Source organism: Drosophila grimshawi, unplaced genomic scaffold (assembly GCF_018153295.1).
Source record: "Drosophila grimshawi isolate 15287-2541.00 unplaced genomic scaffold, ASM1815329v1 contig_311, whole genome shotgun sequence".
In the NCBI taxonomy this organism is placed as follows: Eukaryota; Metazoa; Arthropoda; class Insecta; order Diptera; family Drosophilidae; genus Drosophila; species Drosophila grimshawi.
Window position 1 is genome coordinate 17,046,000 of NW_025063098.1, and position 26,578 is coordinate 17,072,577.

At 43.8% G+C, this 26,578-nt stretch overlaps 4 protein-coding genes across 4 annotated transcripts; 3 read left to right on the forward strand and 1 right to left on the reverse strand.

The window, feature by feature from the left end:
• The first annotated feature begins 363 nt into the window (after positions 1-363).
• Positions 364-9,563, forward strand: LOC6567368 (adenomatous polyposis coli homolog). Its single transcript, XM_001993942.3, has 3 exons — positions 364-4,472; positions 5,561-5,717; positions 5,780-9,563. Exons 1-3 carry the CDS (start codon positions 418-420, stop codon positions 9,227-9,229), a joined length of 7,662 nt encoding a protein of 2,553 aa, XP_001993978.2. The 5' UTR covers positions 364-417; the 3' UTR covers positions 9,230-9,563.
• A 1,008-nt stretch (positions 9,564-10,571) lies between these two features.
• On the forward strand, positions 10,572-11,950 carry LOC6567367 (solute carrier family 41 member 2). Its single transcript, XM_032740099.1, has 2 exons — positions 10,572-11,650; positions 11,735-11,950. The coding sequence occupies exons 1-2, from the start codon at positions 10,582-10,584 to the stop codon at positions 11,947-11,949; spliced, it is 1,284 nt and encodes a 427-aa protein (XP_032595990.1). The 5' UTR covers positions 10,572-10,581; the 3' UTR covers position 11,950.
• Positions 11,951-13,109: 1,159 nt separating this feature from the next.
• LOC6567366 (neural Wiskott-Aldrich syndrome protein) lies at positions 13,110-20,871 on the forward strand. The gene is made up of 6 exons (XM_001993940.3): positions 13,110-13,283; positions 18,677-18,904; positions 18,980-19,648; positions 19,703-19,873; positions 19,931-20,131; positions 20,191-20,871. Exons 1-6 carry the CDS (start codon positions 13,137-13,139, stop codon positions 20,446-20,448), a joined length of 1,674 nt encoding a protein of 557 aa, XP_001993976.2. The 5' UTR covers positions 13,110-13,136; the 3' UTR covers positions 20,449-20,871.
• A 1,011-nt stretch (positions 20,872-21,882) lies between these two features.
• Positions 21,883-26,416, reverse strand: LOC6567365 (eisosome protein SEG2). Its single transcript, XM_001993939.3, has 4 exons — positions 26,198-26,416; positions 25,970-26,119; positions 25,688-25,905; positions 21,883-25,370 (listed from the first exon to the last, which is right to left on the reverse strand). The coding sequence occupies exons 1-4, from the start codon at positions 26,372-26,374 to the stop codon at positions 22,205-22,207; spliced, it is 3,711 nt and encodes a 1,236-aa protein (XP_001993975.2). The 5' UTR covers positions 26,375-26,416; the 3' UTR covers positions 21,883-22,204.
• Between the last annotated feature and the right edge of the window lie 162 nt (positions 26,417-26,578).

Sequence of the window (26,578 nt, forward strand, 5' to 3'; positions counted from 1 at the left end):
AATTGTGAAGGTTTACTGTTTTTTTGTTGTTGGTGTTTTGATGTTCAAATCTGTTAATAGATATAGTATGAATAAGCATCATTTAATGAATACTTTTAAGGGTATTTGCTATGGATTGTATTTATCATCTCAGCTCATTGCTGTTGCTATTTATGAATCGCTTATGGAGCGCATACTTGAGCTCACACCTGATATTCTGGAGCGTCTCGCTCAAGGGCCCAATTTGGCCAACTTGTTAATGGCGGGCTGGTGGGCTGTAGCTATAAATAGAAGACTCGCTTGTGGCGACGCCTAACTGAGACACTCATCTTTTAATTTATTACGCAACACTCACTCACTGCAACACTCCCCCTTTAATTGCAGGGCATGGCGCATTGAGTGTGTTGGCACTTGAGGCTTGAGCATTGAGAATTGGCCATGTTGCAGCCTGAGCTTGAGGATGGCCAGCAGCAGGAGAGCAGCAGCAGAAGCATTGTGCTGGGCATGGCTAACGTCTCCCTAGATGACAACGATGTGGATGTGGATGTTGATGTAGATGTTGAAGTGGATGTTGAGGTGGATGTGGATGTGGATGCAGTGCCCGAGCGTAAGCCACACTTTTTGGACTATGATGCTGCTGTGCCGCCAGATTACGAGGATAGCTATAATGGTTATAATGGTAGCATCGCTGCCGGCGAACAACTGAAAATGGACAAGAAATTCGAGCGAGATGGCGAGATTAGTGACTATGAGCTCGCGGCGAGTGGTTATACCAAGAAGGAGTTCACCCAGGACGACAATACGCTGCACTTTACGCAAAGCGCTGCTGCTGGTGGCGGTGGCGGTGGCGCCAAGTGTAAGCCAGTGAAGCACTTCCTGGACGAGAATCCCATACCGCCCGATTATATGCTGGCCCAGGAGATGCGTGAACATCGTAGTCTCGATCGCAATTTCGAACGCCAATCGGCGCAGCAGCAGCAACAAAAGGAGCTGGGCGCAACTGGGGCGACGGGATCAACATCAGCATCAGCAACTGGCGTGTCAATCACGGGTAGCTCGGCCAGTCACATTTCCCGCAGCCGTAAGGAGCCGTCGTATACGCTCTCCCGTTTCCTGGACGGGGATACAGCTGCCGTTCCGCCGCCACTGCCGCGTTTGCCCAAGGGTTCGGCGTGGACAAGCAGCAGCGATGTGGATGCCACGTTGGGCGCCAAAGTTGAATGTGTCTATTCGCTGCTCTCCATGCTCGGCTCCAATGATCCGCTGGAGATGTCCAAAAAGTTTCTTGAACTCTCTGGGAATAGTCAGAGCTGTGCCACGCTGCGTCGATCCGGCTGCATGCCACTGCTGGTGCAGATGATGCATGCCCCGGACAATGACCAGGAGGTGAGAAAATGCGCTAGTCTCGCACTGCACAATGTGGTGCACAGTCATCCCGATGAGAAGGCCGGCAGGCGGGAGGCGAAAGTGTTGCGTCTCCTCGACCAGATCGTCGACTATTGTAATTTCCTGAAGACACTGCTCCAAAGTGGCGGCGAGGCAATTGCCGATGATTCGGATCGTCATCCGCTGGCGGCGATCTCATCGCTGATGAAGGTCAGTTTCGATGAGGAGCATCGGCATGCAATGTGCGAATTGGGTGCTCTTCAGGTGATACCCAATCTGGTACATCTGGATCACGCGGTCCACGGGCCGAAGCCGGAGGATCAATGCTGCAATTCGTTGCGTCGTTATGCACTGATGGCTCTGACCAACCTCACATTTGGTGATGAGAATAATAAGGCGCTCCTTTGCGGGCAGAAGCAATTTATGGAGGCGCTGGTCGCCCAACTGGACACATCCGGACCCGATGATCTCCTCCAGGTGACCGCAAGTGTACTGCGCAATCTCTCGTGGCGTGCCGATAGCAACATGAAGGCGGTGCTCAATGAGATTGGAACGGTTACGGCGCTGGCCAAGGCAGCCATGCGAAACAAGAGTGAGAACACGTTGAAGGCCATTCTGTCTGCCCTGTGGAATCTATCGGCGCACTGCAGCACAAATAAAGCGGAATTCTGTGCCGTTGAGGGTGCCTTGGCCTTTCTGGTGGGCATGCTCAGCTATGAAGGACCCAGCAAGACCTTGAAGATTATCGAGAATGCGGGCGGCATTTTGCGGAATGTGTCTAGCCACATTGCCGTCTGTGAGCCGTATCGTCAGGTGTTGCGTCAACATCAATGCCTGGCCATACTCCTACAGCAGCTAAAGTCGGAGAGTCTGACGGTGGTCAGCAACTCGTGCGGCACATTGTGGAATCTATCGGCACGCTGTCCCGAGGATCAGAAGTTCCTCTGGGATAATGGTGCGGTGCCGATGTTGCGCTCGTTGATACACTCAAAGCATGCCATGATCTCGGAGGGCAGCTCATCGGCATTGAAGAATCTATTGAATTTTCGGCCAGCTGTACAGAATCAGGATCAACTCGATCCCATTGCCCGGAGCATGGGCTTGAAACAGTTGCCGACGCTCAAGGCGCGCAAACAGAAGGCGCTGCAACAGGAACTGGTGGGGGAACGTGGCCATGCAGAGACTTGCGATAATCTGGAGGGCAATAGCAGCAGCAACAGCAACAGCAACATGGGAAAGATGCGTCAGCGTCAGCCATCAGTTCCCATCTCTCGACTCTCTCGCTCCGCGCTGCTGACGAAAAGCGAGAGCCGGGATTCGGTTTACTCGGCCAAATCGGATACGGCCTATGAGCATCTGATGCGATCCGATGCTGCTCAGCGTCCGCCCGGCCAAAGTCAGAGCTTTGAGCTGGAACTGGAGCTGGATATGGAGCACGATGGCGATGCGGCCACCGAGGAGCAGCCAATCGATTACTCCGTCAAGTATAGCGAAGGAGCGGCGAACAAGAATCACAACAGCAACAAAACAACAACAACATATCAGGAAACGGATCTCGATCAGCCAACGGATTTCAGTCTACGCTATGCGGAGAATCAATTGGAATCGGAATTGAAGCCGGCTTCGGCAGTCGATGCAGTGGCGCCGGTGACAAAGACATCCAGTGGACGTCAGGAAATCCTCCTCATTCTGGACGACAGTGTCAAGTGCTATCAGACCGAGGATACTCCCTATGTCATATCGAATGCGGCATCTGTTACGGATTTGCGGCAGGCAGCCAAAGCGGACACAGAGACTGAAGTGGAAGTGGATGGAACGATGCCACCCGCAGATATTGAGGGGGCCACCGGTACCAAGGTGATCATAAAACCCAACCAGGTCGAGGAGGAGGAGACTAGAGTGACGGCGCCACAAGTTGTCGGCAAACATAGCTCAACCAAATTATCATCCGGCTCCTATACGCCCGAGAAGCCCATCAATTACTGTGAGGAGGGCACGCCTGGCTACTTTAGTCGCTACGATTCACTCAGTAGCTTGGATGAGGCTGGCGCCAAGTCGGCAAGCAAACAAGGCAAGCCAACCGTCAAGCAGGACGAGGAGCAAGTGCAGCCGCCAGAGGAATCGGAAACGGTGCCAGCGAAACCCAATTCAGCGCTGGAAACACCGTTAATGTTCTCGCGTCGCAGCTCCATGGATTCGCTGGATGTTGATGTGGCCAATTGTGATGACAAGAGTTCGGTGGTAAGTGATTTCAGTCGTTTGGCAAGCGGTGTCATCTCCCCCTCGGAGCTACCCGATTCGCCCACACAGAGCATGCCACAATCGCCGGGGCGACGTAATCTGCGGGATGTTACCAATGTTGCCCTGCCAACCAGTGTGGGAGCCAACGCGTCGCGTCCGTTGCGCAGCGTCTTCGAGGATGATCTGAGCAGCTTCAACGTGGAACACACACCTGCCCAATTCTCCGGCGCGACCAGCCTCAGCAATCTGAGCATTGCGGACGATGACAAACCGTTGCTGGCTGTCGGCGAGATCGATAATGATAACGAGGATGAGCTGCTGCTAGCCAGCTGCATTAACATGGGCATGCAACGCACAGTGGCAGCTGCTCCCTCTGCTCCAACTGCATCAACAGCAACTGGAACAGCAATTGAGGAAACCACACGCAGCTATTGCACCGAGGACACACCGGCTCTCCTGTCCAAAGTCGGTAGCAACACCAATCTCTCGGCCATATCGATGAACTCTGCGGCAGAAACGCAGCCGCAACGCAGCTCACTCAATCTATCCGATGATGTCTCCTCCAATGCATCCGATTGTGTGCTCCAGCAGTGCATTCGTGCCGGCATGCAAAAGTCATCGCCGACACCAGCTGGCGCTGCTGCTGCAGCTACAGTTGCTGCACCACACAATCCTGATCCGATAGACATGCTGCGCAGAGGTGGTAATCCATTACCCGCCTATTTGCCCGTCAGCGATGAGATGAGCAAATATCTGGTGGAGGATAGCCCCTGCAATTTCTCCGTCGTCTCTGGTCTGTCCAATCTAACTGTCGGCTCCAGTCTGGTCGGACCAGCGGTGCAGCTGGAGCAGCAGGAGATAACTGGGTAAGTCCCCAATTGAGATATAAACTTGTGGTCAAAATAATAGTACAGTTTTGGAAAATGCTAAACAAGCAATTAATTCTCCAGCGATAAGTAAATATTAAAAGAAGGCATTGCTATAAAAATGTTAATAAAAAGAATTAAAGTCTTTAAATTGATTCAAATAATGGTAGTGGAATTGTAGTAGTGAAGCATTCTTATCTTTTTCATTCGAAATAACCACCTGAAACAGTCTTGATAACTTCGATCCACAAGTCTCAATGGGGTTGGTATCTGTAGACTGTGCCTGTCATCTCATCACCTTGCCTCCATCGATCTTGAATGATTCCGTAGAGACTTGACTGGAGTCGTTGTCCTGTTGAAATATTTATCATATCATACATAGCATAATTCCGTCCGTTATTATCACATATAGATTGCGATTCGAGATTTCTTTTCTGCAATATTGGTCCGATAGCGTAACAAGAGAAAGTCGGTCAGATCATTAAAGACGATCTGTCCTATTTAATGACGGAACACATCTGTTTAGAAACAGATGTGAGTTGGTTGATTGTTTTACATACCTGCGACATTCTCGATCGCCAGTTAATAAAAAAAAACCTGTTTTGGATTCGCCCAATTACAAAATATTCCCACATTTCTCGAATGGTCAAATTCAAATTGTATTTCTTAGACTTTCAACTTTTTGCATTATGTTTGGGTTATGTTATGGATTTCTAACTACTTGTTTATTATTTCTGGGATGTCTTCTAAAGTTTTTTTTTAAAATAGTATCTTTTAAGAATGGTTTGAAGAATTTTAAAATGGATGCTTTTAAATAAGCGAATAAGTTACTATAATGTTATTTTATTCAATAAACCTCTAAAAATACTCATTCAGTTTTAAATATTTGGACTCTGTTTGGACTCGCCAGCACTACTATTATTAAAATAGTCCAACGAATCGAAGGGATTATAAAAGAAGCTATGAAAATATTGAGTAATTCAATTATTTTAATCAGTACTATTATTATTTTGACCGCAACTATATATATTTATATATATATATTTGATTTATTCAATAGCTGATAATTTCCTCTTTAATTTTGATAGTGTTGCCGAAGCGAATGCAGGAAAGATCAACGTGATCCAGGCACCAGCATCGGTGGCACCACAAGAGATCGCTAACCGACGACCGCTGCATTGGCAGGATGATTCGCTGAGCTCCTTGTCCATTGACTCGGAGGATGACACCAATTTGCTAAGTCAGGTAAAAGTCATTTGACTCAAGTGCAATTACATTTATTAATTTACCATCCATTTTTTGTATAGGCTATTGCCGCTGGCTGTAATAGACCCAAATCGAATCTTGGCTTCAGCACAAATGCCTCAAGCAGCAAGCGATCCAGTTCGCTGTGCTCCTCGTCGCAGCCGATTGCTATCAATGCAGCGAGCTCGGCGTGCTCCTTAAATTCGGCGATGAGTGCGCGGAAGACGGTGCCGCAGGAATCGTACAGTTCGGTGGATTCGAGTGATTCGAATGATAATCAATCCAAGTCACTGTTTGAGCTGTGCATCCTCAATGGCATGTACAAGTCCTCATCCTCCTCGTCCAAGGAGCCGGCTAGGTCACAGCAACAACTGCAACTGCAACAGCAGCAGCAGCAGCAACAGTTGTTAAGCGGTCAATCCAATCCCAATCTGAAGCAATTCGATTCGCTGCCCATTCAATTGCCGTTGCAAGCAAAGCGACAGCGTCATCATCATCATCATTCGCATCATGCGCATCATCATCGGGAGCGGGAACGGGAACGAAAGGATGAGAAACTGCTGCTGGAGTGCATCAATACGGGCATCTCGAAGAAGATCAATGCGGTGCCAAAAAACGCGCAAGCTACGTCTGCAGCTGCATTGGAACCGTGTCACCCAATGGCGGCTACTACATCAGCAAGTGCCAACAGCACAGCACAAGCAGCAGCAACAGCTCCAGACGTAGACAAACAGAAGCAACACCAGCAACAACAGCAACAACAACCCGCAATAGCAACCACAACAATCTTCAACCACAACAATCCAATACCATCCAATCCGAGCAGCAACAGCAACATCCCCAACAACGACATCGACATCGCCATCGACGCAGCAAAAAATCCAGCTCCAAGTCGCGAGATCGCGAACACGAACGTTCCCGTGACCGTTATTGGGTCTAGACAGCAACAGTCCAACCATCAATTGGATTCCCATTGTTCCAGCGATGAATCGAATCAATCGTTTATACTGGACACCCAAGTGCGTTTGGATGAGCTGCCCGTGGCAGAGTCAGCCAACTGTTGCAGCGCCGATAAGCACAAAGATCCCGATTTGATGTTGAAATCGGTGGAGCGACTCACCTTGGAGTTTGTCACATCGGCGGAACAATTGCGAACGGGCAACAACAAAAACAACAACAGCAACAACAACAATACGTGGAGCGAGCACACCTGTCCCAATGATGTGTCCTTTCCCAGCATTAGCCAAACAGCGCCCAAGCTCGCCTCGCTCAGTCTCGATGATGATGCGGATGATGCCACACAAGCGGCCGATTTACAGGATTTTTCCGAAGCAACGAATGGCGAACTAGGTGCTGCTCCAGCTCCAGTTTCCCTCGAGCAGCAGCAGCAGCAGCTGGTTAGCCTCAATTTCCAGCTGGGCGGTCAGGTGCAGAGTGCAGCGATGCACAGCTATGATTCACAGCAGTTGCTCTTCAATGGCACCAGTGCCTCCATGATGACCAATTCGACAATGATTGCGTACGAGGCGCGCGCCCTGGCCGAGAATCTGCAGCAGTTGCAAGCAGCTAACGATGACGACGACGTCGATGACATGCTCCAGTTGAGCAGTTTGGATTTGGATAATGTGTGTCCACCATCTGGCATGGAATCGCTAAATTCCGCCTGCAACACCCAGCCGAGTTCGTTGCGCCAACTGCTGTTGCCCGGTAAATCACCGAGATTTGCACGCAAGCCATTCCCAGCGGGTCTGGTGGCGAGACGTGCCCTTGGCCAGCTGGCGGGCAGTGCGGAGAGTGTCAATTCCAGTTGTTGTAATCTATTGGATAACATTAAGCCGCCATCGTTAATGGATGAGCTGCTCGACTCCATGATCAGTGTGGACAGCATACAATCGGAGGTCGCCGAGGATGCCGAACTGGATTGCAGCATGGCCACCACAATTTCGGTGTCCAATTATGAGACAGCAGCTGGCGATGATCAAACATTAACTCTAACCGTGCTCCAAAGCTGCTGCGATTACAATGATGATGAGGAGGAGGAGGAGGAGGATGCCACCATGAATGATGAGTTTAGCTCGGCGGAGTCGACACCGAAGCAAGGATCGACACCCTCACCCAATCGTCGCACGCTGACGCCCAAGCAGAAGCGTCGCCTGGCCAAGGATCGCTACAAGACATACACCATCACCAGCAATGCTGTGGCCGACCTGGACGCAGAGGCGAATGAAACACTACAGATTGAGATTGTGGAGTCCGCAGTGGCTGTGGCAGCTCCAATGACGCCTGTGCCACGCATCAATGGACGACGACGTGGCAGCGCCGAACGCTACAAGACCCAGCTCATTGAGTGTCCCAGGCAATTGCTACTCCAGCCGGGGCAACAGTCGGAGCAGGAGCAGGAGCTGGAGCCGGATGACGGCCTCAGCGAACAGTTGTCCTCGATGCGCGCCATGATGCAACAGTTTACCTATATTACCGACATCAATATTGGTCTGCCCAAGGAGGAGATGACACCGGCTGTGCCTGCTCCTGCTGTGGATGATCCGCCCAGCTGCGAGGGTGAACAGAATTCGGAGACGGAATCGTGTCATGGTCGCGCTCAAACACCGCCAGCTGCTGTCAGAGCTGAGATAAAGCAGGCCACTTTGCCGCCAGCCACCGCTGTGAAGATTGTGCGTGGCCGAAAGAAGCCCGCCTACATCTCGCCCTACAGCATGCAGGGTCAGCGGGAGGCCAAGAAGACGCTCTCCCCGACCATAGCCAGGCGCAATGCGTTGCCCAGCAGCCAACGTCTGCCCGCCAAGAAGAAAGCAACAACAACTGCAACAACAACAAAAACTGCAACAGCAGCAACAACAACAACAGTGAGCAACACACGCCTGGAGCGTCAGGGCACCTTTGTCAAGGATGAGCCGACGCACACCAATGTGCAGGTGCCCATTGTGGAAGCAGTGAGTCCCACGCAACGACAAGCCGCCTCCTCCAAGCTGCCCACAAAGTGCACAACAAAAGGAACAGCAGCAACAAGAGCAACACCAACCAGTTCACCCAAGCGATTCGTGGCCGGTCAGCAGCAGCAGCAGCAGCAAAGACAGCAACGTGCCAATACGAATATACGTCTGGCCAGCGCCAAGGCAGCCGCAGCATCACGTGTCGCAGCTCAAGCAGCGCGAGTGTCGACCACAACGCCGCCATCGCGCAGCAATTCGAGTCTGAATGAATCGGCGAAGATTGGCCAGGCGCAGAGTCGCATCGCCAACATTTGGAAGCGTGTCGATGAGGCCAAAACCAAAGCGAAGACAACGACAAAGGCAAAGACGACACCGACCAAATCAACATCCAATTTGAGGACGCAGCAAACGAAATCTTCCAATATGCTGAATGGTGGAGCAGTAGCGACGCGTCCCAAACTTCTACTGCGCAGCTCCACATTCGACAATACGCCGGAGGCAACCAAATCCACAGCTCCCGTGGCCAAATCTCGGCTGCCCATTGGAGGCGCACGCAAATAGAAAGCGAAAAACAAAAGTCTTGCATTTTGAACAACGCACAGATATCAGCAAAAGAATGTTTTATTTGATATAGATATATATATATATATCAATATATATACTTAATCAATATCTATACAAAACTTTATATAGAAGTGTAGCTAGTTCGATAAGAGAGCCTAGTAGAAAAAAAACAAAACAAAACAAAACAAATCCCTATCTCTAATCCACAAATCACAGTCAGAAACGTGGAGCGATTTAAAACATTAGCATTATAATCCAAGCTCCAAGTTCCAAGTGTGTAGCCAAATATATTGCATAATAATATTAATAATAATAATAACAATAATTATATATTAGTTATTATTTCAGGCCTTTTAAAATGTGTACAACTTAAATATATATGATCAAAATGTTGAGGTTTGTGAGTAGTTGGGCCTAAATTAATCAAAAGAGAGAAGAGAAAAAAAAAACATACATTTATTAAGCGTTTTTATTATTTTTTATGAACTTCCTTTGCAAAACCAAATATTATTTGAGAATGAAATGAAATGAAACAAGATTTATAGTCACTGCTTTTTAAGTATTCAAAACGCGCGCGTTCGACGTTCATATTATATATATATATATATATATATATATATATATATATATATTAATATTTTAACTTTATTTGATTTTAGTATTTCGTGTACTTTTAGCTGCTTTCGTATTGAGAATTTACCACTCTGCGATTTGTAGTTAGTTTTGATTTAAGCCGATTACATTTCTAATACAAATATATCTATATACATTTAATAAAACGAAATGCTTTTCGACAAAAAACAATTGCTTTAATTCTGATCTTACAACAACACATGAATCGATAGATCGCTGATATGGTAACTATATGATCTTATATTCTAAAGTGGTCTATATATTATATATGACTCCAAAGTTGCTTAGAGCACTGGTTATCAATTAAAAAACTATTACTTTTTAGCGTAATTTTGGTCAAAATATCGAGAAATCCATAAAAATCCATTGATATAGCGATATATGCTGATATAGCGATCTGATTCGACTGACTCCAACTCCGGTTCTATGCCATGTTTTATATAACATATAACTTCAAATTTAACTGGCTGTATGTGTATATGAAACCTGATCTAGCGAACTACTAATTTAAAAAGTAATGTGAGACTTGAAAGACGTTTTTAGGATCATGAAAATATTCTGTCAAAAATCAAGAATCTTTTATGAATTGTTTATCTGTTTATCTCATTTGCTATGTGTAACTACACAAATAATGGAACAAATATTTGAATAATTTGCATTGCCTTAACTGGCAAATGGAGAAACAAAATTGATACAACTTGTAGTTATTTTGCTTGATGATTTCATCAAGTGGAGGGATACCGCCCACTGTTGAGGCAGTTGACGTTCCCGCTGCTCGACCAAATTTGCCGGAGCTAGATGAGGATGCCGATGAAGTGTATAGGGAGCCATGGTATGCAACACTCATCCAGATCCTGATACCGTTCGGGCTGGCCAGCCTGGGCACGATAACGGCGGGAGTGGTGTTCGGCAATGTGGAGAACTGGTTGGTGTTCAAGCAGATGCGAGAGTTGACAATGATCGTGCCGGGACTATGCGGCCTGAAGGGTAATCTCGATATGTGCGTCGCAGCGCGTCTCTGCACCCATGCGGCGTTGGGACATTTGCGGCAATTCTCCAATATACGCAACATAATCATTGGGAATGTGGCACTGGTGCAGGTGCAGGCGATCATCAGCTCCTTACTGCTGGCCATCTTCACAATGATCATCAAGTGCATTGTGAGCAACACTTTGGACTTGAGCAATTTGACTACACTGATTTCCGCATCGATTATAACCGCATCCACATCCTGTTTGATCTTGGACTCAGCGCTGCTGTTGGGTATTTTATTCTCGCAGCGTTATCGCTTTAATCCGGACTATTTTGCCACGCCCATTGTGGCCTCAATTGGGGATGTGACATCGGTCAGCATGCTCGCCTTTACCGCCGCCAGTCTCTACGATCTGAGGTGGGTCAGTGTGCTCATCGTTGGCTCCTATCTGCTGGTGCTATTGCCCTTCTGCATCGCCCTGGCTCTACATAATGCGCAAACACGTCCTGTGCTATTTTATGGCTGGATATCGGTGATTGGCGCCCTGTGCATCAGTGAATTTTGTGGCTTTATCCTTGGCGCTTCGGCGGAGCAATTTAATGGCTTCACTTTATTCTCGCCGGTTATCAATGGCAGTGCCGGCAATTTGATATCGGTTCAAGCGAATAATATGAGCTCGCTGTTGCACCAGCGAACACCACTGGGAAAACTGCCGAAGGGCACCAGGATCTTTGAGATGCCGCAGCATGCGCTGTGCTATGGGACAATCTATTCGCGTGTCTCGCGTCTTGTGATCGCCATTTCGATACCCGGTAGTTTGATGCAGGCCTATTTGGCCGACTATATGTATTCGCTAGATTCAACTGTGTATTTTGTATTTGTTATCGCTTTTACAGTGGCCAGCTTATTGCAACTGATTATTCTGTTGTTGTCGGCACATGTCCTTGTGCATGCTCTATGGATATTTAAGATTGATCCGGATAGCGCGGCGATACCATATTTGACGGCATTCGGGGATAGTCTGGGCACTGGTCTGTTGGCCATCACTTTTCTCATCGTACAGGGGAGCAAGTATGAGTATTGTACTAATAAATCGCCTTGGTTGAATTAAACTCAATTGTATTTTCAATAATATGCAAATTTGAAATCACTTTTAAATTAACGCGCGCATTAATTCACGGCTTGGTAGTCTGCGGCCAGTGCTCGTTATCGATAATCAGCTGGTTGCACGATTACAGAATTACACAAACCAAAGTGATGACAACTCTATTCTCGATTATCGGACGCAAACAGTGTAATTTGCTGTTTTCGAACTACGACCACACTGCACTGGTGTTTTAAGATTTTTACTACTAAAAAAAAATAAATAACAAGCAGGCCAAAGGCAGCGAAAAGCAGCAACACCAACGAGTGAGCTAAGAATGTGTGACAAACAAACCAATTCGTGCGAAAAAAAAAAACGGAAAAAAATCAATGATTGTTAGAATCTGTGCAACATGGCGACAACAGCGCCAAAAGACCTTGAAACCCCTTTTTGTGTGTGACTGACTGGGCTCTGACTGTCTGTCCGTCTGTGTGTCTGCTGTATTTTCAAGCGTCTATTTACATTTTTACCCCACCTGGTTTAAGTTGTCGAGCAGACAGGTGTTGTTTTTGTTGTTGTTGTCATCGATCTCGTCATTTGACAGTCATCTTTATTGGACGAGTTTTATTGCATTTCTAAAGTGTATTTGTGTATTTGTTGAATAACTTCACTCGCATGGCTATGATGTATACACACACATACAAGCAGTCACACACATGCATACATCTAATCAGTGATTGTGGTATTGCCAAAGATAAGAAACACAGCCCGAAAGCAGTTTAATACGCAGCTGGCGCATTGACTAACTGACTAACTGATGATTGACTGATTGACTGACTGACTGACGGGGCTAACTGTGACTCAACCTTTCTGCCTCTTTCTTTTGCCAGCGCCCCAATATTACAATAGTTGTTGTTGTTGTCACCATTTGCGGTTGTCGCTGCTTCTTCTTCATCGTCTTCGTCTCGGGCGCGTTTTTTGTTTTTATTTCTTTTTCATTCATACTCATTTTAATACGTCGAAAGAAGAAAAAAATAAATCAAATCCATTTGACCAACAACTTTTTGCAATAACTGTGATTCCATATATATATATATTATTTTTGGGGCTATATTATTCAATTAATGAGTTTATTGTGTGCGGTTTAATAATAATAATAAATGCATTAATAATATACAAATATACAGCAGCAAAGCCGTTGCGCCGCCGCATAAATGATCAGTACGAGCAGCAGCATGAGGTCACAGGAGGGGCCAGCAGCAGCGGGGGGGCTGTCGCGACCCAAAAACAATGCGAGCAGCACACAGCTGACCCCAGATGAAAATGATGCCGTTTTCCGGCTCTTGGGCCGCAAGTGCCAGGTGAGTCTCTCCAGCATGATTAATTTACGCATACAAATAGTAAAAGTATTTAGCGATGCGAATATATATATATAAGAGTGAATAACGCGGCATGATTAATTTTGCGTAGGCGATGAACGTCGCGTTTTTCTGCAATTGAAACACAAAACGCAAAACATATGTACGAATATATGTATGTACAGTGCACCATCGATGTGGTGGATAGTCAATACTTGCATTACCTTGCTTTAGCTTTTTGTAAATTTTTACATTATTGTTGAATATTTTTTATTGTTAGAGTTTAAAGCGTAAATGCTTTTTAGCACTGACTAGAAACTAAGATTTGATTTTTTTTTTCAAATATATGCGACACTTTTTATCCAAATTTAGCAGTCGAAATTAAATTTAGCTTCTGCCTTTTGTATAAATGGAAACACAAATGAATCATAATTTCTTGAATCCATAATAATTTGCATAAATCATAAAGATATGTTTGCATTTTAAATTCTCTTCTTATCTGTTCATGTTGCTTACTATACACATATCAAGGTAGTACTGTGTGTGTGTGCAATATTTTTGCCTCATTTTAAGCTTGATTAAACGCTTCCTGCAAGTGCATTTGGTTGAGGGACGCCTAAAATTACAATAATGAATGGATTCCAATTGAATGCTAAAAAGAAGGAACCTTGGTAACACTAGATGAGTCCGTGACACTATTTTCCAAATGTTATTCATGCGATTTGTAATTCAACAGGCGCATTTAGCAAAATATTCTTCAACCCATTTTATTGTTATCAGCGAATATTTGTTGGTCTTTATTTTTCGGCTTATTTGTAAAGCTCTTTTTTTAGGCGCTAAACGAAACGATAAAAACCGTTTTTCAATGTTGATAAGGGTTTGCAATTGATAAATGCGTATAGAGCAAATACTGGACACACTTATCTTATCGGGCCCATCCATCCAACTTTAGCAATTCCATAACCAATGCCAAGCACACACAAGATAACAAAATTAAAGACCTTAGAGAACGTTTAGAAACATGCCCAACAAATGTTGGTCCCAAATTTATTCGCTGTTAACCACACTTTAAATTTTACGATGCGAAACAAATGTACAAATGTTCATATGTTCATAATTATATTGCTTGCACGATATGTAAAAGTTGTTGCTGTCTGCTTTAATATTTAATTGTAATTCACGCTTTGCTAATTTTCGACTTTCCATTGACAAACATTTAAAATGCTTTTCAACTTTTGCTTTGCGCGAAAAAATGCTCAAAGCCAGCTGGCAGGGGCGGAGCAAGCTTTCTCAAAGGGGGGTTCTCAGTTTTATATTTTTATCATCATTTATAATATAAGCCATGTTTTATGCTCTTTTTATTTTCCATTTTTTGAAATCACATGCCATTATACCCATGGGAACCCGTTTAATTTGGGGCACAGTCTAATTAAAAAAAAAACATTTTTCGCTTTTATGACACACACCACATGGCCCATTGTCCCCCCTTGCCCACATGTAAGCCCATCCAATTTAATCTGCTCTCCTTCAGTTTTCAACTTCTAGATACCCTGTACCCTGGATTTACCAAAAAAAAATAAGTTAAATTGATGTTAAATAAAATGTAACATAGATATTCGAAACTGATAGTTGCGAATTATTATTTTAGAGTCTTCAAATATTTATATTACAATAAGTAATATAAAAGGGACAACAATAAATGTAATCAAAATATATTTATTAGATATATATGCATTCAATATATTTATTTAACCTGTGGCACCTTTAGTTAGACAGACAAGCGAACAAATTAAGCTCGACAGAAATAAATGGATACGATCAATAATTGATATACATGTCTATGTAGATTTCGGCTTCGCACGGGCACAATGTTTTCCCAGAATTTTTCGTGTAAGCCAACCAGACGATAATGAAACCATTCTATAAGAAATTTTTCATTTCATTTTCTATTTCAAATTTTTTTGGGAAAGATACATTTTTTACTTTGTATGCAGTACTTCCTGATGAACTATCACCTTTGAATTGTCGAAAACGCCTTTGGAGTACTTTTGACTGTTCCAAGAGATGGAACAGAAAGGAATAGGAAATGATTTGCTTTATAAAAATATTGAAATGATCTAAATTGAATTAGCAATCAACGATTATTTAGACCGCAGCTCTTTGTACGTCTTTAATAATAAATACAAAATAATTAACAAATATATAAAATGTGCTGTAAGATTAGTTACAGAAAGCCACGCCCACATTGCGCCCCAAAACGCTGATTGTGGTTAATGACACAGCGTTGCAGTCGCAGTCGTCGGCATCGTTTTGTGTGTGTAATTCCGTTTTGTGATAACCTCTCGCAGAATTACTTCATAGTTTGTTGCTGTTGTTGTTGTTGTTGTTGTTGCAATCCATTTGTCGCTCATTTGTTGACATCTGCTATTTGTGTACGCTTATTTTCTGTTTGTTGACCAACTAACTCGGCAAGCTGGCAACAGACAACTGGCAACTGGACTTTCTAATTGCTGTTTTAAGTTGCTGTTTTGCCTTTTGTCTGTCTGGCTTTCAAAGTGTTGCCGTTTTGCAGACGCTGCTGTTGCTGTTCCTAGTTGTTGTTGTTGTTATAGCTGGTCTTTAATGCGCTCCATTGCTCCCTTTGCCCTCAACACACACACACACATGCATTTGTATATAGACTTAGCCAAGCTGAGCTGTTACGGCCAGTTATATTTCTGTTGTTGTTGCCATCGATTTTATGCTGCAACAGAACGACAACAACATCAACCAGCTTGTAGCCAAGTCGTTTGTACATAGAAGGCAAGACATCATTTTACAATGCTACTTATGTCGACACACACACACACACACATACACACACACACATGCCTTAAGGCGTCAATAAAAATTCAAATATGTTCACAATTTCGCACTTGCGCCGCGTGGGCAACAAAACAACCATCAACAACAACGTCAACGTATCTTTTATCTCTACACAGACACGCAGAGGTCACAGAAAGAGCTGTGGGGAGACACACATATCATATATTTAGCTAAAATGAGTCGTCGTCATTTGGTGATAAAGAAATACATAAATATGTATGCATTCAAATATATATTCATTAGCAACTTTTACCTAATACAAGCCAACACACTATTAATTTGTATATATCGAGCATTTTTCTATAGCTTTTATCCATGCTTAAGTGTTATATATAGTTTTTGGAAAGGTATTTTAATTTATTTATTTAGTGTCAACAAATATCAGTCTGTTTACACAAAAAAAAAAAAAAAAACTTAATGTAATATCAACATTTAAAATTAAAAAGAAAATGAGAATTATTTATGAAATTTCTGGGGATATGGTCCAAAATGGATTGGTAACCCTTCAATATCATATAAAATAAGAACAGAAAATAAGAAAATGATTCTGTTACAAAAATGCTCAATGTTTCCTTGGTGTTGCATAAACATTTTCTTCTTTTGGCCGGGACAAGTTCGGTCAATTACTTAGTGTGCTTCACCGTACGGTCATGGCCAGCTGTTTTTGGCCAAATGTCAAGTGCTGTGTGGCCATGGCCGGCAAAACTCAATAAAAGCACAATAAATTTTGGTCATTTAATAATTATATTGATTTGGAGACTCTTGAATTTTGAGTACGACTGATTTTGTAATTATTTTCAACAACAATATGCTCCACATTGTTGATAGCTACGGTCTGTGTTTTAAAAATTAAGCAAATACTTTTGAACTTAGAGTTAAAGATACTTAATTGTAGAATTTTAACAGAAATAAAAGCGTGCCATTTTACATGCATATTAGCAAAAAGTTGTTTGGCCTTAAAAAGTGTAATAACAAAAGGTATTAGCATCATTTTTTGACAATAACTCAACACGTAAAAGTGTATTTACAATGTAAGCTTAGCCTGCCATATTCTTGTTCAGCATTAATAACTAAATCTTCTTTCTAAGAGAATTACACAGCTAGGTTAACAAACAAAATGTCTTTGTTTAACACCAAACAATATTCAAAGACAAATAACTTTTGCGAATTCCTCGTCAAGCAATAGATAAATAGAAAACATTTGATTTACAGCTCTGCTCATCGGGCTTTCCATTTGTCAGCCCATCATAATATTTCATGATCTTTTGTTTTGGAATTTAGAAACTCTTGAAAGTTGAAGTTCTTCTTTGTTATCGATTTAATGATTTATATGCTGTTGTCTTGAACATTTTTGCTTCTTTTGCAGCACACGAAATGCCTATAGACACATTTGGCAAGGCAAGGATTTTAAATGCGGCAGTTTGGTGGCCCAAGTTATTGTTGCCGCTGTCGCCAGCATTTCCTTCGTGTTGCCAATAAAAATGCCATCTACAAATCACCTCACCACAAATACGATTTCCGTTGCGCAGACGAAACGGAATAACACAGTGCATATTGTGCAAGTCTGCCAGAGACTCCCAATGGAGTCCACCAGTTTGCCAGTAGCCAGTTGTCAGTCCGTCATTGGCGAGTGCACAGAGAGAAAACCAATCACAATTTGATATTGATGTTGACAATAAAAAAATGAAGAATGATAAAACCAAAAACGGAATCGGAACCGCATTTTTACCGATTGAAATCCAGAATCCTAATCAGCAAATATATTCAACAATTTTTATAGCCCCGGAATTAATATTATTGTTCAAGCCAATTCTCTGAGATCCGATCGTTCATACAGACGGAGGCTTGATCCACTTGGCTAGTGATTTTGATCACGAATATATATATTTTATGGGCTTGCAGATGCTTTCAGCTGGCTTTTGACAACTTTTACCAATCCGTAAAAAAATATTTTTTTATTTAACGTATTTATTTAAAGCAATTCACTACAATTATATTTTTTTGTATTGATATTTGTAGCCTTATTGTGCTCACTTTTGAGCAAATCGTTCTAGGCATATGCAGTATGTTTTACCAAATTGCACTTACTTGCAATGCTTTTCTCCCTGTGTAACCCATTGCTATCAATTGTTGCCTGACGACGTGCTGGGCATCATAAGTGGCCAGATTAGCGATGCAGTTGACAGTTTGGTTTGCAAATGCAAATGCGTCTTTGAATGTGAATGTGAATGTGAATATGTCTAATCGGTATTCAGATGAGCAGCATATGGCCAAAGGCCCAGCTCGGGCCAAAGCACAAAACCGAAAGTCAGATGAGTTTCTCAACTCAGGCGCGACGGTTCACAGTCCACGACACTTCGACTTCTGTTTTGTGTTGTTTTGTTGTGTTGTTTCTCAAATGAGACGCAAATTTAAGGTGCGCTTACTCTTGGCTAATCGGCGAGAGACAGCTCTAATATATATTTACATTGTTCGCCTGTTCGTTGATAACGCAATATATGCTAATAAGCCATTGTTACACATTTTTACAGACCTTGAATACTGCCGTTGTGCAGATCTACAAGACGGAGGGAAATGCCCATTCCCATTGGAAGAAGAAGTATACGGGCGTCGTTTGCTTTGTGAAGGATAGCGCCATACGATCCTATTTTCTGCGCGCCTATTGCCTGATTAAAAACGAACTGATCTGGGAGCATGAGGTCTACGATGGCATACAGATTGTCAAGTCGCGACCCTTTCTACTTACCTTCGAGGGCAGCGTAAGTCGAATTCGAATACCTAACAAACAAAAAAACGAATAACAATGTGAAGAATATTGATTTCTCCATTTGCAGGACGGTAATGTGGGCTTGAACTTCATCTCGGAAGATGAATGCGATTCGTTCTTTCGCACGATGGACGCCACAATTGAGACACGCAATCGGAAGCGCTTGGAAAAGCGATCCCGCCAGAAATCGCAACAGGCGCCCAATGTACCAATGCCGCCTGTACCGCGAGAGCCAGCGCGTCCGCCTGCCATGCAGGGCAAGATGAGCACGACGTCGACGGCGGCGGATAGCGGTGCTGTGCAGCTGCGCAACAATAAGATCAGTTCGGTTAGGTTAACGCCAGCACCAGCGCCGGCGCCCACAAAGAACTTCTTGTCCAGCAACTTTGGACTGAGCGGTTCGGCGGGCAAAAATAAGAAGCCCAAGGTGACCAAAAAGGACATTAGCACACCAATGAATTTCGTGCACATCAGCCATGTCGGCTGGGATGCGGACAAGGGTTTCGATCTGACGGGCAATGAGAGCGACGAGATGCTCACCAAGTTCTTTGCCAAGGCAGGCGTTTCCGAAACGCAACTAAACGATCGGGATACGCGTGCCTTCATCTATGACTTTATACAGAGCAATAATGTACTGGCCTCGGTTAAGCAGGAGGAGATTGAATCGCCAACGGAAAGTGAACCAGCGCCCACAACACATATGCCGCCGCCGGTGCCCAGTCGTCATCCCCATCATGTGAGCAGAGCTTATATTATTATTGTATTCCAATTAAATATTCTTTTCTTGCAGTCAACAAATGGCAACCAAAGATCTGCACCACCGCCACCACCGGCGCGGCAGCAGCCTACCCCAATGGCAACGGTAGCAACGCGCGCACCTCCACCACCCAGCAGACCGCCACCCATTAATATGGCACCGCCGCCACCACCACCATCAGCGGTTTGTCCACCAGCAGCAGCGGTAATTTTTTACATAAAAAGCTATTTATTTTTGTTTAATTAAACAATTTTATTGCAGCCGCCGCCACCACCGCCGCCAGCACCACCAGCGGTAGCGCCGCCGCCACCTCCGCCACCCCCACCCATGCCCGTGGCGGAGATGCCAATCATCCCAGCGACGCAGGCTACAGCTCAGGCGAGCAAAGCCCAGGCGCCGTCAGCAGAGCCAGATGCGCGCAATGCGCTAATGGATGCCATACGCAAGGGCAAACCGTTAAAGGTGAGTGATTGAAAAGGCTGTCCTCCAAAATATATCTATACCATATCCTCCACTTGCAGTCAGTTGAGCCTGTAAGCACGAGCAGCAGCAGCAGCGATCCCCGTAACGATCTGTTGGGTCAGATACGCGGAGGCTTTGCTCTCAAGCCAGTGTCGGAACGTGTACTGTCCGATCAGGCCATGGAAGGCAGAACGGCCCAAAAGTCTGATGCTTTGGCAGATGCACTGAATGCTGCACTTAAGGCACGTGCCGCAGTCATTCAGTCGGACGACGAAGAGGAAGGAACTTCTTCGGACAACGATGAATGGTCCGATTAGATTATCAAATCTATAGTGGTGACTCGAGTTGATCGATGATGATGTGTGGCAAATATTATTCCAAATATAAGCAATAATTTAATTATGATCTATCGCCATCGATAAATCGCTGTAAATACTGTTTAGTGAATTTTCATACCTCTTTAATTTAACATTAATCTATTATAAACGAACAAAAAGAAACACAAACAAAACAATCTAACTAATTATTACAAGTATGCACAGTATAAACAGCATAATGCTACGTATTGTTTTTTCAAGTTCATCTATGCATATCCACCCTTCAATTGCTCAAAAATCAAATTCATAATCAAAAAGAAAAAGGAAAATTACTTAAATTATTACAATAAAAACAGCAATAATATTTATGTACATACATAGGAATATGTATCATGTGTATTGCCACAACAATAATCGTAAACTATACATACATATATATATATATATATATATATATAAATATATGCATATATATATTTATGTATATGCTTAACTTGTGCCAAATAAAAAGAGGAAACTTTGAAAAGCCCCTGTCAAAAGAAATCCACACACAACCCCTAATTGCTAAAGTCTGCTGTGTAGAAGACCTAAGACTTTTTTTTTTTGTAAAAAATGTGCCTAACTTACAAAGCTAGTTAGTCTAGGTCAATGAGAGAGAGATTCAACTTTGGAAACTTTAGCTATGCGTATCCCTAACATTTAAACTAGGCGAATGCGAAAATACACAAGCGATAATAACTGAATGTGAATGAGAATATGTATATTTAATCCAATTAATTAACTAAATATAATAAAAATATACATTTAAAATCAGTATAAAATCAACTTACTTTGCAAATTGCTCCCAAAATAACTGACTAATTGTAATTGTGAATCAATTAACATTTATTATTATGAATCCTTGCTCAAAACTATGAACACTTTCAATAACTAGCAAAATTGTTGGAATAAGTGAAGTGAAAAAAAAAACAACAATAATGTATACCCTTTATAAATATAACTATGTGTTTAACCAAACTCCAGACGATAATGCTTCCTAGGCTTCTTGGAAAGAAGCTAATACTTAAAGCTCCTGTCAGCTCCTGTTTTTTAACCAATAACCAATGGTTTTTTTTGTTTTGTTTTGCCGTCTATTAAATTAAACTGGCACTAGTAATGCCCAAGTATTAATGCTTTTAGTGAAAAGTGCATTAAATGCAAATTTTGTAGTCATTTCTTTATGTATGTATGCGTGAAAATTGGAATACATATATATATATAGATATGTATATATATATTTGAACTATATTCCCGAAACAACAGTAAATGAATCATGTGTGTATGTGTGAGTCAATGATTCGAGAGAAAAAGATATAGTGTTTTGTGCGATTTTGTGTATTTAAATAAGTACATATATTCTATATACATAAATAGTTATACATCTATGCTCTATATTGTATTATATAAGCCATTAATTTATGTAATTTACGTAAATAAAGTTGTGTATATCTAACTTAACATAATTTCATAATCTTTAATAAGGATTCTTTTTTATTCTGATTTTGTTGATTGCTTATTTCTATTTACATAACATACGAGGAGTATTACGCGATTCAGATACGAATTTCGTTTGAGCTACAAATGAATTACATGCATTGCATATGTACAATTTTTGTATATGGGGATGGTGGATATGGCGACTATATATATATATATATATATAAGTGAACAGTATTTAATCTCTAGAGTACCGTGATTTTCTTATATCGAGAGTAGCTTATGTTATTGGGTTTTCCTGAGCTGCAACCACATTCGCATCGTCGTTGAGCTCCCGTTCAATGTTGGCATTATTATTATTCTCGGCAATCTCATTGATATTCGAATCATAATCATTTACCAGGCAGCGCGGCTGTTGTTGCACGTGTTGCAACTCTTGCTGCTGCTCATTGATTCGGTTGTCAGTCTCTTCCTTATCTACTTCATTATTGAGCAGCTCGCAGCAGGCTGCGCTTGAGGGTCCTGCCTCCACTTCCAGCTGCTGCTCCTCCGTCTCCAACTGCTGCTCATCAGCTTCTTCCACTGGCTGCCCACTGGCCGATGACAGCTCGTGATTCAGCACATTCTGTTGCTCCTCATCGCAATTGTCGTTCGATGTGGAGGAGTTGTTAAAGAATGGCTGCGCCAGTGTTTCAGCTTCCTTGGGCGCACTCACAATGTTCTCCACACTCTTTTCAGTCAACTCCGCATCCTTACTCGATGTGGACAACGGGTTATCCGCTGCTTGACTGCAAACGTTTGTGATAACCAATCCAAAATGTGACTGCTGAGACTCCCCTGGCTGTGGCTCTAATTTCTTTTCTGTTATCGTCTCTGTTTTCTTTCCTGATTTACTTTCTGTCTGTAGCAGATTTTGCTCTAATGCCGCATTTTGTGGCTCTCTTTGTGACTCCAGGATGTTGTCAGGCTGTAGACCATCTGGTGGCTCCGCTTGCGATTCTGCTATGGGCATAGCCCCTACAACGGTTTGCGAATCTTTCACTTTGTCATCTGTTTCCAGCGTATTATCTAAATGGGTTGGCTCCACTTTCGAGACGCTTTGTTCCACTAACGCGCCCAATGGTGATTCTTGTTCTGAATATTGCTCCACTAACGCGTCAGGTGTTGTTTCCTGCTCCATTGTCTCAGACTCGCTTTGCAACTTCGTAAATTTATCTTCTGGTTCACCTGGTGACTTTGGTGGCCCAACAATTGAGGGCGGAGGTTGTCCCAGCTGCACATTCCCCGTCCTTTTTGACTCGCTTGGCGCTGGTGCAGATTGCTGTACCAAAATTACTGACTCGTTGTGCACCTCCGCTGTCGTTGATTGATTAACTGGACTCCGTGCCTGTTCCTCTTCCTCTAAAAGAGGTAGCTCAATTTCTCGGTATATGCGCACCTCCTGTTCCTCAAGCGTGTCCATATTTTCGTCCGCTTCATCAGCAGATGATGCACTATCATCATCACCACCATCATCATCATCATCGTGGTCGTCGTCATCGTCCACACTCTCGCGCAATCCATTGTATAGCACGTTGTCAGCTTCGCTGCCATTGAGATTCACATCGCAGATGTGTAAATCTTTTTCCTGCTTAATTATAACATTGCTTAGATCTAGACTATTGATGTATCTGGTTTCCTCGTCGATTTTCTCATTGTGATTGATCTCTTTATGTGCTTCTCTTTGATCTGTACATGCCACCTGCTCATCTGCATAGCCACGATTCAGTGGCTCCGGCTTAATAGCCAGTATATTGAAAGGCAACGCTGCACCGCTTTCCACAGACACAATTTTTGGCAGCTGATTTTCAGCTGGCGGTGGTTTTGATGTGGTTGCAGCTGCGGCAGCTCCACCAGTGCTCTTACGCGCTGTTGACTTTGTGGCACTTTTCCGCATGGGATTGGCTGGAATTTCATTGGGTATCGCTTCCACAGCTTTCTCCGGCGGTGTTGCCTCCTCGGCCATGGCGACACCACTCGCAATATGCGTGATTTTCATCAGACGATCGAGTTCCAAACGATTTGGCTTCACATCTTCCGCCTCGACAGTCGCCTGGTTCACCTCAGCAAAACTGCTGTCCAGCTGGAGCATGGGAATACTCGTCATTACCGTGGCTTGTGGTTCACAACTATCCGCATAGCTTTCATCGTCGCGTTCCTGTTTAACTGTTACAATGGTTCTGCCAACTGCTTCGGCTGATACTTGTATTTCTTCCGTGGTTCGCTCGGTTGCATCGGTTGGCGGCGTCTCCTCCTCCGCCGTTTCTGCCTCCGCGTCCTTATTGCGCTCCTTGTGCTTTCGTTTTCTTTTCTTTTTAGCGCTCCGCGACAGCTGGTGCTGCTGAAAATCGTTGTCATCATCATCAACTATTGATGAATTGAGCTGTCCATGATTATTGGTAATTTTTAGCTTGAGCTTGAGCGGCTCCTGTTTGATCTGTTGCCGCTCGTAGCCTTCGTCGATGAGCTCCTGTTTCACGGATACCGTTGATATATCTGCTGTTGTATCGGCTGCTGCTGTATCTGCTGCATCCTCATCGCTATCGTCGTTGCCTGCATGGAAATCATCAAATGGAGATGGTTCCTCGTCTGGGTCACTCTCCAGCTGCGGTCCAGTATCATCAATATGCACCTCGGGCTCATGCTTGATGCTGACCAGCGTGTTCATTGTATTCTTCAGCAGCTGATCGACGCGTTTCAAATACTTTTTCGATGAGACACGATCACTGCTCCGGCTACCGGCTATGGTACGTAAGAGAGGTGATCCCAAGCGCTCTAGTACAACCACCGGCTGCATGCTGCCTTCCTGACCATATGCCGTGGGCTCCACATCTAGATCGTTTTCATTCTTGATCCGCATCTCGGCCTCACGGTCAGCCGCCTCGGGCATTATGTGCTTGGAGTGACTCAAGTAGATCTTGGCACAGTATGGTGCATGTCGCATATAGGCGACTTCACTGCTTAAGACCCGGCTGCAGCCGCCACACTTGCGAGTGCGTCGTGCACAGGGATGGGTGTTGTAAAAGTAATTCGTGAGAAACGTCTTCCTGCAGAGCGGACACTCGCGATCCAGGACGAGCAGTTCAAGTGGTGTGGCCACTGTATGCTCACGCAGATGACGACTGAACGCATAATTGTTGGCAACGCTCACATCGCACCGGGGACACTGATACGGCGTCTTGGAGAGCTTGTGCCACAGTTGGTGGGCCTTGATATCGCTGGGATTGTGATGATTCTGATTGCAGGCATTGCATGTGTAGCGCATCACCATCGGCACGTGAGTGATACTCTTGTGCTCCTCGGCAAGCTCCTTGCTCTCGAAACGCTCGCCACACACACTGCAACTGGCCTTGCGACCCTTCTTGCCCGTCGTCATCCGGGGATCAAGCTCTGCGGGCTCCTCCTTCCTGGAAAGTATACAATTTCGATTTGATTAAAATTTGATCTGTCTTTAACTATGCCCCCGTAGGTGGAGAAGTCTTCGACCTCTTAAAATATATATATCCTTAATTAGATCTGTCTATACTATTACTATACTCCTATATTATATAGCTGTCATGGGAACAATCGGACATATTAGAAAACATTCAAAATTCGTTTTAAGCGTACAAAAACAGAGTAAAACCGCACCAAATTTTAATTGACAGCGGATTAGTTCCAGTGTGCAGAGGCATTTAATCCTGACGTGTCTACTATTAAACCGTTTTTACATGTTTTAACTTACACTTCAGTTTTGCTCGCTGTTAGCTGCTGCAGACGCTGCTTTTTTCGCCAGCCGACAGGCTCATTTTTCACCATATCTAATGGGATTTCCGATGCGCTTTGCTTGGCGCTGTTGCTACTACTGCTAGCCGCCGCTCCCTGCACATTGTCATCCGTTTTTCGTTTACGTCCGCGTTTGCTAAGCGGTTCGGTTTTAAAAATGGATTTTACATCCATCAGCTGAGGAGCGAACATTTGGATTGCTTTAGCCATTTAAGAGAGACACTGCATAATTGTATCTTACCCTTTGTGGCTCCGATTGAGGCTTGAGGCCAAGCAATTTGCGGGTCTGATCGTTTGTTGCATAGCACATTTCTCGAAACTCGTAAAAATCATTGATTTTATCCACGCACAGGCTGCACATTGTCTGTGGCATTTTGTCATTAGGTGCCACCTGCAAAATGGGGTGTTTTTTTTTTTTTTTTTGTTAAGAATCTGGCCACGCCCATTTATAATAATATATTGTGCTTACCATGAAGCCAACCACCTCGAAGACTTTTTGGCCCAGTGTGGGCTCGTCCAGATCTATAATTTCGCTTGCGTTTGGCAGAATCTTCACCTTGGACGGATTATCGATGCCGCACAGGCGACAGATCTTGTACAGGTTCGCCTTGATCGCTCCATCAATCTTGAAAGCAAAGCGCTCCATTTTGGTGGCGCAGTGATTTTAATTAGACACCCCAAAATTCTTTTTGCTACATATTTATTTGTTGAACTCGACGCAAAAAATTATCAATTTTTTTTTTGTTTATTACCCACAGGCGCAAGTGTGGCCAAACAATTATTTTTTTTTCTTCTTTCATTAGAGCATGGTCACTCTAGTCAGGGCTGCCCATCCAGGCGAGAAAAATAT

Bases quoted from the DNA above. Each gene is read 5' to 3' on its own strand.
- LOC6567367 (XM_032740099.1), top strand. From the start codon at position 10,582: ATGATTTCATCAAGTGGAGGGATACCGCCCACTGTTGAGGCAGTTGAC. The intron at 11,651-11,734 runs GTAGTTTGATGC...TCGCTTTTACAG, and splicing joins GATCGCCATTTCGATACCCG to TGGCCAGCTTATTGCAACTG.
- LOC6567365 (XM_001993939.3), bottom strand. From the start codon at position 26,374: ATGGAGCGCTTTGCTTTCAAGATTGATGGAGCGATCAAGGCGAACCTG. The intron at 26,120-26,197 runs GTAAGCACAATA...CCCATTTTGCAG, and splicing joins TCGAGGTGGTTGGCTTCATG to GTGGCACCTAATGACAAAAT. The intron at 25,906-25,969 runs GTAAGATACAAT...TTCGCTCCTCAG, and splicing joins CTCAATCGGAGCCACAAAGG to CTGATGGATGTAAAATCCAT.
- LOC6567368 (XM_001993942.3), top strand. From the start codon at position 418: ATGTTGCAGCCTGAGCTTGAGGATGGCCAGCAGCAGGAGAGCAGCAGC. The intron at 4,473-5,560 runs GTAAGTCCCCAA...TAATTTTGATAG, and splicing joins GAGCAGCAGGAGATAACTGG to TGTTGCCGAAGCGAATGCAG. The intron at 5,718-5,779 runs GTAAAAGTCATT...TTTTTTGTATAG, and splicing joins ACACCAATTTGCTAAGTCAG to GCTATTGCCGCTGGCTGTAA.
- LOC6567366 (XM_001993940.3), top strand. From the start codon at position 13,137: ATGATCAGTACGAGCAGCAGCATGAGGTCACAGGAGGGGCCAGCAGCA. The intron at 19,649-19,702 runs GTGAGCAGAGCT...CTTTTCTTGCAG, and splicing joins CCAGTCGTCATCCCCATCAT to TCAACAAATGGCAACCAAAG. The intron at 19,874-19,930 runs GTAATTTTTTAC...ATTTTATTGCAG, and splicing joins TTTGTCCACCAGCAGCAGCG to CCGCCGCCACCACCGCCGCC.